Below are 15,020 nucleotides of genomic sequence, written 5' to 3'. Positions count from 1 at the left end.
AGAAAGGAGCAAAAGGAAAATTTAAAGAAAATGCCGTGAAAGTTTTTTTCAAACCACACTTCCCTCCTCCTCTCCCATCCATAAAAGGATTTAAACTAATACAAAATTTCAACAACTCAAAAAAAAAAAAAAAAGAAATACACTGAATGTTTCAGTTCTATTTTCTTTTAAAGATGCAAAAGTTACCAAAAAAAAAAACAGTTGATGCATGATGAGTGGCAAGGTTTTCTTGCGTTTAATCTTTCTTCCTTCCTTTTTTTTTAAGGGTTGAATGAATTGGATGCATTTACATCCTTCCGGGTCTCAATTAACGGACTCCCATCGAAGATTGACTTTCGCTCAGCTTTTCTAGTTTTTCAAAATGCTTTCGAGCGTTCTTCATGTTCATCAACGTTGCTGCAGAGGCTAACGTAAATAACAATAAATTAGTTTTCAAGTTTCTAAAACAAAACCCTCGCAAAACTTACGAATGGTCGAGTCGGACGTAACGACCATGACGTAAGTATTAGATGTAAAGACATCGATGAAAGCTGCGAAATTGGAATTTCTCACCTCCATGGATTGAAATTGAGCCTGCAGTTTACTATTATCAAAATGATACGAATAAGAACTTTCCAAACAGAGTAACTAATGAAGTAATTACCTGCAGCTCAATTTGAATTGTTTGATTATATTGGAGACCTTCTCAAAGCGATGCGGATCTCGGTGTGGTCGGCGTTCCGTATGTGATATCACAAGAAAAGTTGCTCTTTCGAAAAGCAGAACTTCGTCCGCGTCAATGATATCAGCAAAATTTGTCAAACTGCACTCGAGTTCTTTCACATTCGGGATGAGCATATAGACTATGGACGACCAAGCCTGTCAAGCATAAAAAGGCAATGTTAGTAACTGGAACATTGCCAGGGGAACATAAAGAAATACCTTGTAGAGAGTCTCATCCCAAATTGATGTTCGGAAGCATGTGCAATCGAGAGGCTTCGACAAGCGTTGAAGATTCTCCTCACGCTCACGAAATATCTATTCAATAAAATAAATGTATCATTTCTAGACTTTTGATTGATTTATTGGGCAATACCAAGTCCCGTTGATCTTCCTGAACTAAATCCATTTTATGGATGAGGCAGAAGATTTTTGCTTCTGGTGAATTTTGCAAAATGGCCTCTAGACAGCTCTGGTAATAATGCATATCTTTTTCTAGTTCTCTTGATTCTACATCAAAGACATAAATGAGAACCTCAACATTCCGGAAAATGTTGTCTCTTTGACTGGCAAAATAGTTTTCCATGAAAGCCTCTTGCCCACCACAATCCCAAAGATTGAGGACTAGATTGCCCAGAAAACGGACATGGGAGTGTTCCACATCAACTACAAACAAAGATGTTTCATCAGTTCTTGCAATCACAGAGGCAACTTTCACACCACAACTTACTTGTAGCACCAAGTCTTCTAGTGTCTCTGGCAATATAATTGGCAAATATGATGGACCTCATGCTGGTTTTCCCAGAACCACTTTTACCCATTAAAAGTACCTACATCAAAATAAAAGTTAATGCATTACCTATTCTTTATGAGTCACGATCAAGTGGGCGTGAATTCTTGTTAGCTAACACCATCCACAGATTACCAATCCATTCATCTGATCTCGATTTGAACTAAATCAAACATCTCCTCACCTTTTTTTTCATTTTATTAATGCTTTTTTTTAACGAGATGTCTTCAAGAATATATCAATCTTCTTCCTCTAAGTCACAAAATTGAAAGGCGATGGAGTCGTCTGCTGACGATAAACAAAACAGGAAAAGAGGAACGGGTCCAACTGAACCGCCCCCTTTTCTAGACATAAGACAATCGAGATTCTACGCGCGATATCGAACAACTCGAGACATCCGTAAATTGAGAATCAACAACATTTTAAACGGAGGACCACAGATCAAATTTATTATGCGGGGTTAGGCGTAGGCGACCCATTGTACATAAAGAAATATGGTCGATAATGATGACGTGAACGAATTAGATAGACCACAATTTTCTGTTTGTCGACCGGAGCACGTAACGATTTTTACGTTAAATTCACGTGGCAGCCACGGCTCCGAACAAATTTTTAGGTCAGTTGCGTTTTCCACTGGTAAACCCGATTCTGCAATAGGAGTTCCCGGTTCGACTAGACTGGAGAGGAAATTCAAAACAGCCTCAGGGCAAGCCTATAGAGCTATGGGAAAAAATGAAATGAACGTGTATTGTCGATTATCGTCAATCTTGCTGCGTCGTTGCCTCAATTAAAAGCCTCTTAAGAGTATATTCAGCTCGTAACTCTTGTCGGTAATCGTAACTCAATTGTTGCACACACATATCCTGGCTCCGGTTTTTGGTTGCGTGGCTCAACAAGTGTGTAGACAAGAGCCTTTCATAACCTCCCTTTCGTCATTTTTTGTATGGAAACGGAGTAGATCGCATGTTTTTACAAATTCTGTTGGCAGGAAACGAGGAAAGAGAGAGTTTAGTAGTGGGGGGGAAAACGTGCTCTTTTGTCCTTTTGCCGACGTTTATCTATAGCACTATTTTCACTTTATTGATCGTTATTTCGCTCCGTTATATTGTTGATTGAAAGTTCGGTAAGATTTGGAAAAATAAGAGAGTTTTTTATTGCTCACAGAAGTTGGCCAAGGTTACATGCTTTCATGCATAAGGTGATTTTTATCTTAGCCAGCCTAGTCTGTACAATGATCACACTCTTTCAATTTCAATCTGTCCTTTGCTTAGGTCTCTGTGATTTTCTGAAGTGTTGGGACTTGATGCCGACTTTCTGCCATTAGTCTCAGTATGGGGTGGATGAACCACTTGGATCGTCTTATTGTAAGTCTGTAATTTTAAATTATTTGAATATTTAATATGGTATTGATGTCCTTGTATCTTCAGAGAGGAAAGCAAACTCCTTTGGTTAGAAACCGAACAATCAATATTGGTAGGAAGGTCCATTCACCTTTAGAAAATGCTCTAAGTGGAACGAGTAGGGCTGAAGTATTTGTGGACAATAGGGTTGTTTCTGCAAAGTACACAGTCTGGAATTTCATTCCCAAAAACCTTTTTGAGCAATTTAGGCGTATTGCCAACTTTTACTTTCTCTGTATAGCAATAATTCAAGTAAGTCCAAATCTTTTGTACAATACCTATGAAATACCCTTCAACTTCTAAACTTTTTAAACCAACAACCAGATGTCCATTGACAGTCCAGTAAACCCTGCAACGAGTTCACTGCCATTGGTTTTTGTGATAACAGTGACTGCAATCAAGCAAGGTTACGAAGATTGGCTCAGACATAGAAATGATAGAGAGGTGAATTTTAGATTAGTAGATGTTGTTCAGCAAGGCTCAATACAGGTATAACCTAGGAGTAGATTCATTTTCAGACTTTTCTCATACCATGGTAGTAATATTGTTGTTGCAGCAAGTACAGTCACAAAATATACATGTCGGAGACATCGTGCGGGTAAAACGTGACGAGAGTTTTCCTTGCGATCTGGTACTTGTGTCAACATCAGATAATGAAGGGAAGTGCTATATTACCACAGCCAATTTGGATGGTGAAACAAATTTGAAGGTAAACATAAAAAGAAGCCAAACAGTTTTGAGATGTTAAATCTAACAACAGTCGTTTATTGATTGCATTACACCTGTTAGACACATTACAGTCCTAAAGAAACAAGACAGCTAAAGAGCACTGAGCAACTTTCAGCTTTTTCAGCATGCATCGAATGTCAAAATCCTACCCCCGATTTGTACAAGTTTGTGGGTACTTTGAAGATCTTTAGTGAAGGAAGTGTTGATTGTCCGCAAGTGATGACTAAGGTGTCGCTTGGATTGGAAAACACACTCCTTCGCGGTTGCAGACTCAAGGACACGGAATTCATTTATGGTTACCTATTCAACCATTTTGGTTTTCTTTGAACAAATTCAGCGCTCATATTGGTTTTTTAATTCTCCTTTCTCAGGGTGCGCCGTATACACTGGGCAAGATACGAAAATGGCGCAAAATTCAAAATTGACTAGCAATAAATTCTCAACAGTTGAAAAGTAATTAAGGACACATATCAATTATTTGATGAATAGCACATATTTTTATCTTTTCCAGGACGATGAATATGTTCCTCTTGTTTTTTCTCTCAATTCTCGTGATAGAGATATCTGTCTGCACTGCCCTCAAGTACAAGATGTGGTTCTCGCCTACTATAGGTAATGAAGACTAGAGCGAATGTGTTCTTTTACTGTGCTATTTTTGCCCCGAACTCCCGTGACATTGATTGACGTTTGTATCCTTCAAAAGCTGACGCATGGTATTTGAACGCCAATCATTCGGCCCCTGTGAGAGATGTGTTACAAGACGTCTTCTCATTTTTGGTCGTGTTCAACTACATCATTCCCATTTCTCTCTACGTTACCTTAGGTAAAATATGTTTTTAATTCACACAAAAAGAAAATTTAATAGCTTTTTTATTTCTGTGTTTGGGATTGTAGAAATGCAAAAGTTTATCGGCAGTCTTTTCTTCGCTTGGGACGAAGAATTGCGGTGCCCGATCACCGGGGAAATTCCCATTTGTAATTCCTCTGATTTGAATGAAGAACTAGGACAAGTTAGTTTTTCTGACGTTTTTTTTTATTACCATTTTTGTTTTCTAAAATTACATGAAAATATTTTATTGTTACTTTTTAGGTTCAATATCTTTTTACCGATAAGACCGGTACTTTAACCGAAAACAACATGGAATTTCGCCAATGCTCCATCGCTGGTTTAAAGCACATGGAAAAGGAAGGCGACCTCTTTGCTGCTCTGGATAACAGCGCTAGACATTTCAATCCCGTTCATCACTTTACCGTATAAAACTTGTTACATCTACAATATATAACATCCTGAATTTGCGTAACGCTTAAAACATCACACGTATTGTAGGGCTACCTTGAAGAATTTTTCGTAGGATTGGCCCTATGCCATACGGTCCAAGTAAGCATCCCTACCAGTAGTAAGCGAGAGCAGGCGGTTAGTACCCTACCAGGATACGTCAACAATACCTTTCATCCCGATCATTTTGACTATACATACCAAGCCTCTAGTCCGGATGAAAAAGCTCTCGTCGAAGCTTGTCGGAGGTAGTCATTCCCGTCGTTCTTATCCTTTGATCTTTTAATTTTTTATTTGTTTTGAAGGCTGGGAATCGTCTTTCATGGGGAGGAAGATGGCCTGATTCGCTTAACTGTGTTTGGCCAAGATCGGTATTATCGCCGGCTTCAGGTGCTCGAGTTTGATTCAGATCGCAAACGAATGTCGACCATTGTTTTGTTTCCAGATGATAGTATCTGGCTTATTTGTAAAGGAGCCGAAAGTACAGTAGTGCCTCACTGTATTGGTGGCCCCATCAACCAAACGCTGGAACACATAAACGACTATGCTCTTGTAAGATTGTTTAGCTTTGGTTGGATCTTACCTTCTAATTTTCATTCTATGACATTCAACATTCATTTAGCTGGGATTGCGCACGCTGGCAGTATCTGCGCGACGGCTTACATCTGATCAGTATGCAAACATGGTAGAAAAATTAAATGAGGCGAGACAAGTGATGGTCGATCGAGAGTTGTGCGTTAGCCGGATTTTTGATTTCATTGAGAATGACATGACTCTTCTGGGTGCTACCGGAGTTGAAGATCAACTTCAAGACGGAGTAGCAGAAACACTTGAAGCTCTCAGGGCGGCTGGAATCAAAGTAAAAAGAATAGAATTTCTTTAATGTGTATATCGATTGAACTTTCATTTTTTTTTTTTTTTTTTTTTAGGTTTGGGTTCTGACTGGGGACAAACTAGAAACGGCCATCAACATTGCCTATTCCTGTGGGCACTTCAAACGAGGGATGCAGCTGTTAACTCTAACTGCACAAACCTCGCCAGCAGAATGTCAGGAGACATTATGGAGATTAAGGTAACCTAATTTCATTGACTATTTATTTACACGCTAAATTTCTATTTGATAGACGGCGAATTTGGGATGAGCCTATTCAAAATTTTGGATTCGTCGTTGACGGTGAATCACTTGCTCATTCGCTTAAAGAGCATAGGCAACTTCTGTCGGAGGTTTGCAGCCATTGCAATACGGTCGTCTGTTGTCGCATGTCTCCAATTCAAAAAGCGGAGGTAAATAAAATGTACAAAGTTAAGAAGATAATCAGTCATTAATTTGGATTCGGCATAGGTTGTGAAAGTAGTGAAAGGATTCTCATCAAAACCTATTACAGCCGCTATTGGTGATGGTGCCAATGACGTTTCAATGATCCAGGAGGCCCATGTAGGAATCGGTATGAAAAACATTTGCCATTTATACTAACACTGACACCTACCCCATATTCTTCTAACTCTCTCTGCTTTTCATTCAAGCCTTTTGGGGCCAGGTCAGTTCTCTATTTGATTACGTCACCGTTTCGCAAACTAAATTTGTTTACATTGCCCTAGGTATTATTGGCAAAGAAGGGCGCCAGGCAGTCCGGTGCTCAGACTTCGCGTTTGCCAGATTTCGTTTCCTGCGGCGAGTACTTCTTGTACATGGCCACTGGTACTACTGGCGAGTCTCTACACTTGTTCAGTACTTTTTCTACAAAAACATCACATTCATCACTCCAGCCGTCTTTTTCGCCATTTTCAGTGCATATTCAACTCAGGTTCAACGTGTAATATCTAGATTTCCCACAAATTCCAGCATTATACTATTAAATATACCCACTTTTGCAGCCGATTTACGATACGTTCTTTTTGACGTTCTACAACATTTTTTTCACATCGTGGCCAATTTTGATTTTCGGCCTTCTCGAGCAAAACTTTACCTCACGTCAGCTGCTCGAGAATCTCCATCTCTACAGAGATATTACAAACAATGCCCGGATGAGCTGGTTCCAGTTTTTCAAGTGGACTCTTTTAGGTACGTGAAAAACTTTAAATGATGTATGTTCGTTCACCCTAATCTCTCCAATGTCTTTATTTGAAAGGTCTTTGGCATTCGGTGGTCATCTTTTTCGGTTGTATACTACTTTGGGAGTCAGAAACGCCTTTTGATTCACGTGGTCTCATCTTGGACTTCTGGAGTTTCGGAACACTAGTCTACCACGGTGTCATTGTTGTCGTCAGTCTAAAGGTATTCTTTAAAAAAAAAAACTAGCTGAAAATGATCACAAGATACAGTTTCGTATTTCTTCGTAGTTGATGCTTCAATCCCGTCATTGGACTGCCCCGTTTGTGATCTCTATCCTGCTTTCCGTATTCGGATTTATGGGTCTCACCTTTCTGTACTGCTTGTTCACAGTGTAAGTAGATTCCTTATTTCAAGCAATCAAATTCAATCAAATGGAGGTGTTTAGAATGCAATTTTTTTTATTGATAGCGACGCATTGAATAATGGACCACTAAAATGGGTTTACATGAATATGCTCTCTACCGGTCCTGTGTGGCTTTTCATTGTACTAGGAGTCGTGGCTGCTCTATTGCCTGATGTTATCATTGGAGTTTGGGAAGCTTATGCCGCTGGAGAAGGTGTCCTCGTCAATCAGGTAAAACCGATTGTTTTTCCTTCACTTTTTTTCCCGTTTACCCTCGTTTATGATAAGTTGTTGCGTTGTATTTCCAACTGGTATTCTTCGATTAATGTTTACAACAAGAAAAGGAAAAGAAGAAGAAAACAAAAATCTTAATTCAAAATTTCGCAAATTGAATAGCGATGGACGCCCGGGCAAGCGCTAAAGCAACAGCTTGACCGCACGTTCTCGCTGCTCTCTCAATCGCGAAGCGGCAAATTACAAGTGACGTTGGATCAGACTGCGGCCAGCCCGAATATGCATCAGTCCACGTCGTACGAACTCCGTGTTCAAAGGACTAACGCTAGGAGAACTTCAGCGGGATTGAACGGGTTATTACCAGTCGTCACCTACATTACGCTTTTTTTTTCTGGGCTATGGAACGCGGAAACTAAACAAAAACAAACTCGCGCTAATCTTTCATCGCTTTTATAAACACGCTTTTACGATCGCGCTTTTAAATCACGTTTCACAGTTTTCTGTCGGAAATTAAAACGAAAACCTTCACTTTCTTCCCTCTTTTGTGGTGTACTATAGAGGTATCAACGCCGAATCGACCACAACCTATCGACACTAACGTCAGTCACAGTGGTTTCCTGGGCCACGTCGTGGAGTCCAACTGGTGGTACTACACCCGCTCCATTGGATGATCGCCTGTCGCGGTCTTGCGTCAACTCTCCACCGTTATTCACCACCATTGACGTTCATTCGCCGTTTTCAAAGTCACAGGAAAAGGTCACATTCCGAATGCAATAAGCATATTTCCCAACGACATATCATCTGTGAGAATGATCATTCCTGAAAGGAAAAGAAAAAAAAGCACAATCATTTTTCACTGATTAGTCCGGTGATTGATTGAACGATCTGATCAAAGAATTGTGTAAGTTGATGTTCATCGATCGCGCGTTTACTGCTAGTCGTCCCGCCGGTAAGCCAACTTAATTTCTCGTTCCAGTTATGTTTTGGTAAGTTAAAGCAAAAACGTTGGGCCTTGTTTGCCCCCCATTGGTTGTGCCTTGAATAACTGCTCTCGTCATTCCACGTGTGCTTCCTATCTAATAGTAAAAAATTGTGTCTTTCTTATTATTTTTTATTTTTTTTTTATACGTACTATATATATATCTATACAGTTTTTTTTTTGTCGGGGCAAAATGCAGATTCTTTTTACAACGATCAATACATACTGCTTTGATTTTTGCCGCGACCCTCCGGTAACCAATTACATTACGTATTTAAAAACTATTAAAGTTGACTGGCATGCAGGTAACCCTGGACGCAATACGGGAAAGATAAGATAAGGACGGATGATGAACTCTTCAATGATAAACCAACGACAGAACGTTACGAAAGGCTCGAATCGTTCAAATCTGCCCCTTTACGTCGTCAGTGTCCCCACAGCGTTCATGCAATTTTTCACGCACCACACTTGTTGAACCTGATGGAAACCTTTCGTCGTTGGGTAAGTTGTTTTGCGCTATTTCTTAGTTGCATCCCACCGTTAATAATGTGCTTTCACAATATCGCCTTCGAAACGTGCTTTTAATATTAATTATTTCGACACGGTAATGAACTATTTTGGAGAAAAGTTTGGTGCCGAGTGACAGACATCAGTTGTACCGTATTTAAACCGGGTCCCGTATCTCTACTCTACAAAACCACATCCGCCCTAATCTTTTATGCATTACCGTTGCAGTGATTCCATTATTTATGTGTAAAATTCTAGAACACTCGCAGCTGGAGAAAATGGTCTGGAATGTAAATTGAATTTAAAATGTTCTGCTTGCTGTTAACCGCTTTTAGAGGCAAAGTACAAGGAACGCGGCGGCTAATAGGTTTATCTTCGTCGGTAACGCTGTCCCACAAAATGCAAGCCCACCAGACGACTATGACCGCCAGAAATTTTCCGATAATGAAATTGTTTCCTCCAAGTATACAGCGTTGAACTTCCTGCCTAAGAATCTGTTTGAGCAGTTCCGTCGTATCGCCAATTTCTATTTCCTGTGCATCGCCATCATTCAGGTAAATCAACACAATTTCCTGGATTCCTATCGTTTGACCATTTACGTTTGTTTACCATTTGAATATTAATAGATTGTTAGCGACAGCCCCACTAGTCCTATTACAAGCATCCTTCCTTTGATCTTTGTTGTTGTGGTAACGGCAATTAAACAAGGTTACGAGGATTTTTTAAGGCACCGAAATGATCGGCAGGTTAACGAGCAATTGATTGATGTAGTACGAAACGGAGAGTTACAGGTAAGTTGTACACAGATCAAGTAAAATGGCACAGTAATTGAGATCGTTTTCTTTCAGAAAGTGAAAGCCAAGGATATTCACGTAGGAGATGTACTCAGAATTGAAGATGATGATAGTTTTCCCTGTGATTTAGTGCTGTTAGCATCATCGTACGCTGAGGGAAAGTGCTACCTGACTACGGCAAACCTGGACGGCGAAACAAATTATAAAGTAGAATATAATAGCCATAATATGCAAAGAAGTTTAGTAATCATTGTCGGGGATTTAGATGAAAACTTGTCCAAAGTTGACTCGCGATTTCAATGATCCAGAAAAAATGGATCGATTAAGAGCGCACATTCAATATCAACAGCCGACGGTTAACCTCTACCAATTTGTTGGCACCTTGACTGTATACTCGACAAGAGTTGCTCCAGAGGATTCTTCAGAACTCCTGGCAAGTTCTGGCACTGATGGAGGAATGGCGGCCTTAGGATTAGATAATCTTCTTCTACGAGGTGCCAGATTGAAAGATACAGATTTCGTCTACGGTATGCAAATTATTTTCAATCAATAGCTGGTGAAATATATCTTAAAACAAATTGGTGATGTTAGGATGTGCCGTTTACACTGGGCAAGATACGAAACTAGGTCTCAACTCGTTGCTGACCAACAACAAGTTCTCCACTGTTGAAAAGTAAGTGCGTTCATTGGAACTATATTTTCTCGACATGGCACGCAATTAATTTGATTCCGAAATATGCAGGAGTATGAATTACTTTCTCCTCGCGTTTCTGATTCTTTTGATTTTTGAAATTGCTCTGTGTACGATACAGAAATACGCCAAGCAGCCTTATCTGGGTAAGTTGTCACAGTCTAACATAGACAACATCCGATTGAGGATTTTATCAATTGAACGAATACCTAAATATATATTGTAATTTTAGCTGACGCATTTTATCTCGGTGAACTGCCAGCAACATCTTTCGGTGGAGTCATGCAGGATCTTGCGTCATTCCTTATCATTTTCAACTATGTCATTCCCATCTCACTCTACGTAACACTTGGTATGTCTGTCAGCTTGCCATGTCCGTTCGTTACACTTTTGCCCTTTTGGAGTCCATTAAATATTTAATCTTTCTTAGAAATGCAAAAGTTTTTGGGGACCATTTTCTTTGTGTGGGACGATGACCTTTACTGCCCCGTTGCGGATGAAAGGGCCGTTTGCAATACCTCCGATCTTAACGAAGAACTAGGACAAGTATGGTCTTTACCTGTACCTGGTTGAGATGCAAATAATGGTTTACCCTGTAACAGGTGGAATACCTGCTAACTGACAAGACCGGGACATTGACCGAGAACTGTATGGAATTTCGCCAGTGCTCCATTATGGGTACAAAATATATTGAGGAAGACTCCGTTTTGATGAGAGCGACTGATAACAGTGCGACTCATTTGGAACGGGTGGAAGAGTTTTCGGTAAAAACAATTATCTGATATTCGTCCTCCCTGTATTTCAATCTAGCTACGATTGCTTTTAGGCGGAAGTTGAGGATTTTCTTATCACTCTGGCCCTTTGTCATACCGTCACGATCACGGGCAATAACAAACGCAAGAAAAAACTAAGAGCAAGTACAATTGAAAGCGTACCTGCTATGGAAAACACGGCTTTTGAATTCCATAGAGGTGATTATGATTATCAAGCATCCAGTCCAGATGAGAAAGCATTAGCCGAAGCGTGTCAAAGGTTAATCTTATTTTCTTAAAACTGTTCACTGGGCCTATAACGATCATGTTAACTAATCCTTTGGTTTTTAGATTGGATATGGTCTATTGCGGAGAGACTAACGATATCTGTAAAGTTCTGTTTCAAGGCCAAGAACGATTGTATCGTCGTTTAAACGTGCTAGAGTTCGACTCTGATCGGAAACGCATGTCTGTGATTCTCCAGTTTCCAGACGATTCCATCTGGCTTCTGTGTAAGGGCGCTGAAAGCGCAATCCTCCCTCGGTGTGACTTTGGACCGGTTTCCGAAACTGAAAGTCACATCAAAGACTATGCAATGGTTGCGGTTCATTCACTTTAATGTGTTTCCTGATGTATGTAACTAACTTTCGTATAATTTTCTAGATGGGATTGCGAACACTGGCGATTGCAGTCCGTCCTTTATCCTCAGAGGATTATGAAGAAATTAGTTATCAACTAGATCAAGCTCATCAGTCTCTAACCGATAGAGAGAAAAAAGTGTCTGAAGTGTGCGACCTCATAGAATCACATATGACGTTGTTAGGAGCGACAGGAGTTGAAGATCAATTACAAGACGGCGTCCCTGAAACACTAGAATCGCTCAGAGCCGCAGGAATCAAGGTGGTTACATGTACGTAAAATAATCCTTGCAACATGTCAATTAACTTGTTCGTAGGTTTGGGTATTGACTGGTGATAAATTGGAGACTGCCGTGAATATTGCCCACTCGTGTGGGCATTTCAAACGCGGCACTGAACTATTAATTCTGAGTGACCCAGAGAAAACTGAAGAAACCTTGGAAAACCTTGAGTATGTGAATTTGAAAAAAGCATTTGCACAATACCTAAAACTATTATGTTTGTTAACAGAAAGCAGATAATCGATTCAAGAGGTCGCAATTTTGGCATGGTAGTGGATGGCCAATGCTTAGCTGTGGCTCTAAAGCTGCACCGAGATAGTTTCAGTCGTATAGCCAGACAATGTGAAGCTGTCGTTTGTTGCCGTATGTCACCCATCCAAAAAGCCGAAGTTAGCTCTCTCATTCCATTTATCTGTTACTCAATAGCTTAATTACTTGTTATTTTCTCTTTAAAGGTAGTAAAATTAGTTAAAGGATTTCCTGGGAAGCCTATTACTGCAGCTATTGGAGATGGAGCCAACGACGTCTCAATGATTCAGGAAGCTCACATTGGCTTAGGTATGTAATGCACATTCTTGGCGTGAGAAAGCAAACAACATCTGAACTATAATTTATTCGAGTAAAGGTTTGATGGGTAAAGAAGGTCGCCAAGCAGTTCGTTGTGCAGATTTTGCTTTCGCTCGATTTCGTTTTCTCCGGAAAGTTTTACTCGTTCATGGCCATTGGTATTATTGGCGAGTATCTACACTCGTACAATACTTTTTTTACAAAAATATTGCCTTCATCACGCCAGTGGTTTTCTTTACCATCTACAGCGCTTATTCTACTCAAGTATTTTTTGGTTCTTGTGTAACGTAAACCACTTTAAATAATCTTACTTTTTTCGCTCTTTTAGCCGGTTTACGATTCGTACTTCCTAACGTTCTACAATATTCTTTTTACATCTTTACCGATTCTCATTTACGGCTTATTCGAACAAAATTTTACAGCACCACAACTTCTTGAACACCTACACCTTTATAAAGACATTACTAAAAATGCTCGTATGAGTTGGGGACAATTTTTCAAATGGAACTTTTTGGGTAATGAAACTTATACGGTATTTTTTTGTTATCATGGTTTGTTTGTTTAGTTTGAATAGAAGACGGTAAGAATATTTCATTTTTCAGGAGTTTGGCATGCGATTGTCGTTTACTTTGGGTGTTTGCTTCTGTGGCAATCAGACCCAGCGTTTTTCGAAAGCGGAATAACTTTGGACTATTGGAGTTTTGGGACGTTAATATATCATGCCGTCATCTTTGTCGTCAGCATAAAGGTATTTCACAATAGCCTATTTCTATTGAGGTCATTTTTATCTATATTTGCTTTTGCAGTTGGCTATTGAATCTCGTTATTGGACAGCACTGTTCATTTTTTCAATTCTGATATCCGTAATCGGATTCATAGGCCTTACATTCCTTTATTCTGGAATTGTTTTGTAAGTATAAGCATTATTGAAGAACCCCAAATGAAAATTAATATTTTTATCTATTTTTTGAAATCTAGCAATGCGCTGGCTAATGAACAGATGCTATTTGTTTACGTAACTGTGCTCTCTACTGGATCCGCTTGGCTCTTTACGCTTTTTGCAATTGTGACCGCCCTCCTTCCGGATCTCCTTGCTGCTGTCTGGGAAACTTATTCGGTGGGAGGTGGTGTTTTGGTTAACAAGGTATGGCTTAATTCAAAATTAAAATATAACAAAATATTGTATCAATCATGTACGTTAATATCTTAGCGACACACTCCTGGTCAAATTGTGAGGAAAAAACTTAACCGCACATACTCTCTGTTGTCACAATCGCGTCTCGGTAAGTTTGTCATTTCAAAGAAACGTGGATCATCGTCATCCGAAAGCCCCCAAACAACATCATATGAAGCCCGTCGGGCCAGTAATCTACAAATTCATCACGAAACTTGCCCTGAAAGTAATGGACAAACACCTTGTGAAGGGTAAGTTGATCGTTCCTTTTGTTTCGTTCGTTCGCAAGTTGTGTTTGTTACTGTTTCGCTTATTCAATGAGCTGTATACAATAGAAAGAAAATATTAATAATTATTTCTATGTAAATGCAGGCCTGTTGAAGTCTAATGAAACTATCAAAGGTTTATTCGACTCCGTCGATATCGCCCATCCTAGTCAAGCTTCTCCCGTCATAATCGTTGATCTCTCCAAGTCATCATTTACGTAACAGTGACCACTAGATGGCCAATGCAGACGACCACCACAGGTCAATTCATGAAATCGTGAATCGCTGTATAGCTATGGTGGTTAGAGTAATATACAACATGGGTTCGAGCTGAGCGAAAGCTAGTATGCAGAAGTTGAATATATTTGTGCCTGTAGAACCGTAAATTTTCTGTTTAAAGTTGAAAGCTCCAATAAATGAAAACCATAGGATTCAATTTAAGTTTTTCTTCAGTAATTAGTATGCAATCAGCATTTCATCATGGCCCGCCCAAGCTACTCAACCTCATGCGAGTTCGAAGTTCATCACACGCAAACAACTACATGTCTTTTGCGTCGTGAACTCAAGTCTTACCATTCACTCAGGTAAGATTAATGATAAATATAAGCATAAGGTTCTGCATAATACATTAAAAATATTTTTTGTTATACTAGTACATACTATAGATATATATTAACCCACTGGGCTTTATTGCATATTTTTTACGATCTACAGTAAATCAGCAAATAATTATGAATTTCCACATCCATTTCTTAGGTCATCTTCCATTAGATCCTGAGATCGTGTT

The 15,020-nt window shown here is 39.6% G+C and overlaps 4 protein-coding genes across 6 annotated transcripts in view; 2 read left to right on the top strand and 2 right to left on the bottom strand.

Annotated features, from left to right (window-relative positions):
* LOC130703631 (diphosphomevalonate decarboxylase-like) overlaps positions 1-15,020 on the bottom strand; it is a 58,960-nt gene that overhangs the window by 19,380 nt on the left and 24,560 nt on the right. The window contains exon 1 of one of the 2 annotated variants that reach the window (XM_059496444.1): positions 144-147. The exons of the other annotated variant lie outside the window; for it this stretch is intronic. The gene's annotated coding sequence lies outside the window, so the exon portion shown is untranslated. Of the gene's footprint in view, positions 1-143; positions 148-15,020 lie in introns of those variants that run through there. 2 annotated transcript variants of the gene reach the window in all.
* On the bottom strand, positions 195-1,810 carry LOC130703635 (ras-related GTP-binding protein A). Its single transcript, XM_057525071.2, has 7 exons — positions 1,674-1,810; positions 1,430-1,529; positions 1,076-1,365; positions 922-1,017; positions 644-858; positions 468-583; positions 195-405 (listed from the first exon to the last, which is right to left on the bottom strand). The coding sequence occupies exons 1-7, from the start codon at positions 1,683-1,685 to the stop codon at positions 308-310; spliced, it is 927 nt and encodes a 308-aa protein (XP_057381054.1). The 5' UTR covers positions 1,686-1,810; the 3' UTR covers positions 195-307.
* LOC130703610 (phospholipid-transporting ATPase IF-like) lies at positions 2,203-8,426 on the top strand. Of its 2 annotated transcripts, XM_059496441.1 has the most exons (24): positions 2,203-2,687; positions 2,761-2,853; positions 2,917-3,141; positions 3,214-3,378; positions 3,446-3,598; positions 3,679-3,913; positions 3,990-4,071; positions 4,130-4,230; positions 4,322-4,441; positions 4,513-4,628; positions 4,709-4,870; positions 4,946-5,142; positions 5,200-5,446; positions 5,517-5,753; positions 5,824-5,966; positions 6,019-6,178; positions 6,237-6,339; positions 6,494-6,699; positions 6,770-6,956; positions 7,024-7,169; positions 7,235-7,338; positions 7,416-7,581; positions 7,747-7,937; positions 8,143-8,316. In XM_059496441.1, the coding sequence occupies exons 2-24, from the start codon at positions 2,821-2,823 to the stop codon at positions 8,180-8,182; spliced, it is 3,519 nt and encodes a 1,172-aa protein (XP_059352424.1). In that variant the 5' UTR covers positions 2,203-2,687; positions 2,761-2,820; the 3' UTR covers positions 8,183-8,316. The 2 variants fall into 2 exon arrangements, with proteins under 2 accessions (XP_059352424.1, XP_059352425.1); XM_059496442.1 differs by lacking the exon at positions 7,747-7,937 and having other exon boundaries at positions 2,204-2,687; positions 8,143-8,426.
* Positions 8,783-14,817, top strand: LOC132088196 (phospholipid-transporting ATPase IF-like). Its single transcript, XM_059496440.1, has 23 exons — positions 8,783-9,064; positions 9,406-9,624; positions 9,697-9,861; positions 9,919-10,071; positions 10,130-10,391; positions 10,456-10,537; positions 10,607-10,701; positions 10,788-10,907; positions 10,986-11,101; positions 11,158-11,319; positions 11,382-11,587; positions 11,659-11,905; positions 11,971-12,207; positions 12,263-12,396; positions 12,456-12,615; positions 12,682-12,784; positions 12,852-13,057; positions 13,122-13,308; positions 13,396-13,541; positions 13,600-13,703; positions 13,772-13,937; positions 14,004-14,218; positions 14,340-14,817. The coding sequence occupies exons 1-23, from the start codon at positions 9,044-9,046 to the stop codon at positions 14,353-14,355; spliced, it is 3,522 nt and encodes a 1,173-aa protein (XP_059352423.1). The 5' UTR covers positions 8,783-9,043; the 3' UTR covers positions 14,356-14,817.

The sequence above is a fragment of the Daphnia carinata genome, chromosome 8 (genome assembly GCF_022539665.2).
Source record: "Daphnia carinata strain CSIRO-1 chromosome 8, CSIRO_AGI_Dcar_HiC_V3, whole genome shotgun sequence".
NCBI lineage: Eukaryota > Metazoa > Arthropoda > Branchiopoda > Diplostraca > Daphniidae > Daphnia > Daphnia carinata.
This window is presented reverse-complemented; position numbering and strand designations above follow the sequence as displayed.

Bases quoted from the DNA above. Each gene is read 5' to 3' on its own strand.
- LOC132088196 (XM_059496440.1), top strand. From the start codon at position 9,044: ATGGAAACCTTTCGTCGTTGG. The intron at 9,065-9,405 runs GTAAGTTGTTTT...AACCGCTTTTAG, and splicing joins TGGAAACCTTTCGTCGTTGG to AGGCAAAGTACAAGGAACGC. The intron at 10,538-10,606 runs GTAAGTGCGTTC...CGAAATATGCAG, and splicing joins AAGTTCTCCACTGTTGAAAA to GAGTATGAATTACTTTCTCC.
- LOC130703635 (XM_057525071.2), bottom strand. The intron at 1,366-1,429 runs GTAAGTTGTGGT...CTTTGTTTGTAG, and splicing joins TAGAAGACTTGGTGCTACAA to TTGATGTGGAACACTCCCAT. The intron at 584-643 runs GTAATTACTTCA...TTTTGATAATAG, and splicing joins CAATTCAAATTGAGCTGCAG to TAAACTGCAGGCTCAATTTC.
- LOC130703610 (XM_059496441.1), top strand. From the start codon at position 2,821: ATGGGGTGGATGAACCACTTGGATCGTCTTATT. The intron at 4,629-4,708 runs GTTAGTTTTTCT...GTTACTTTTTAG, and splicing joins TGAATGAAGAACTAGGACAA to GTTCAATATCTTTTTACCGA. The intron at 7,582-7,746 runs GTAAAACCGATT...CAAATTGAATAG, and splicing joins AAGGTGTCCTCGTCAATCAG to CGATGGACGCCCGGGCAAGC.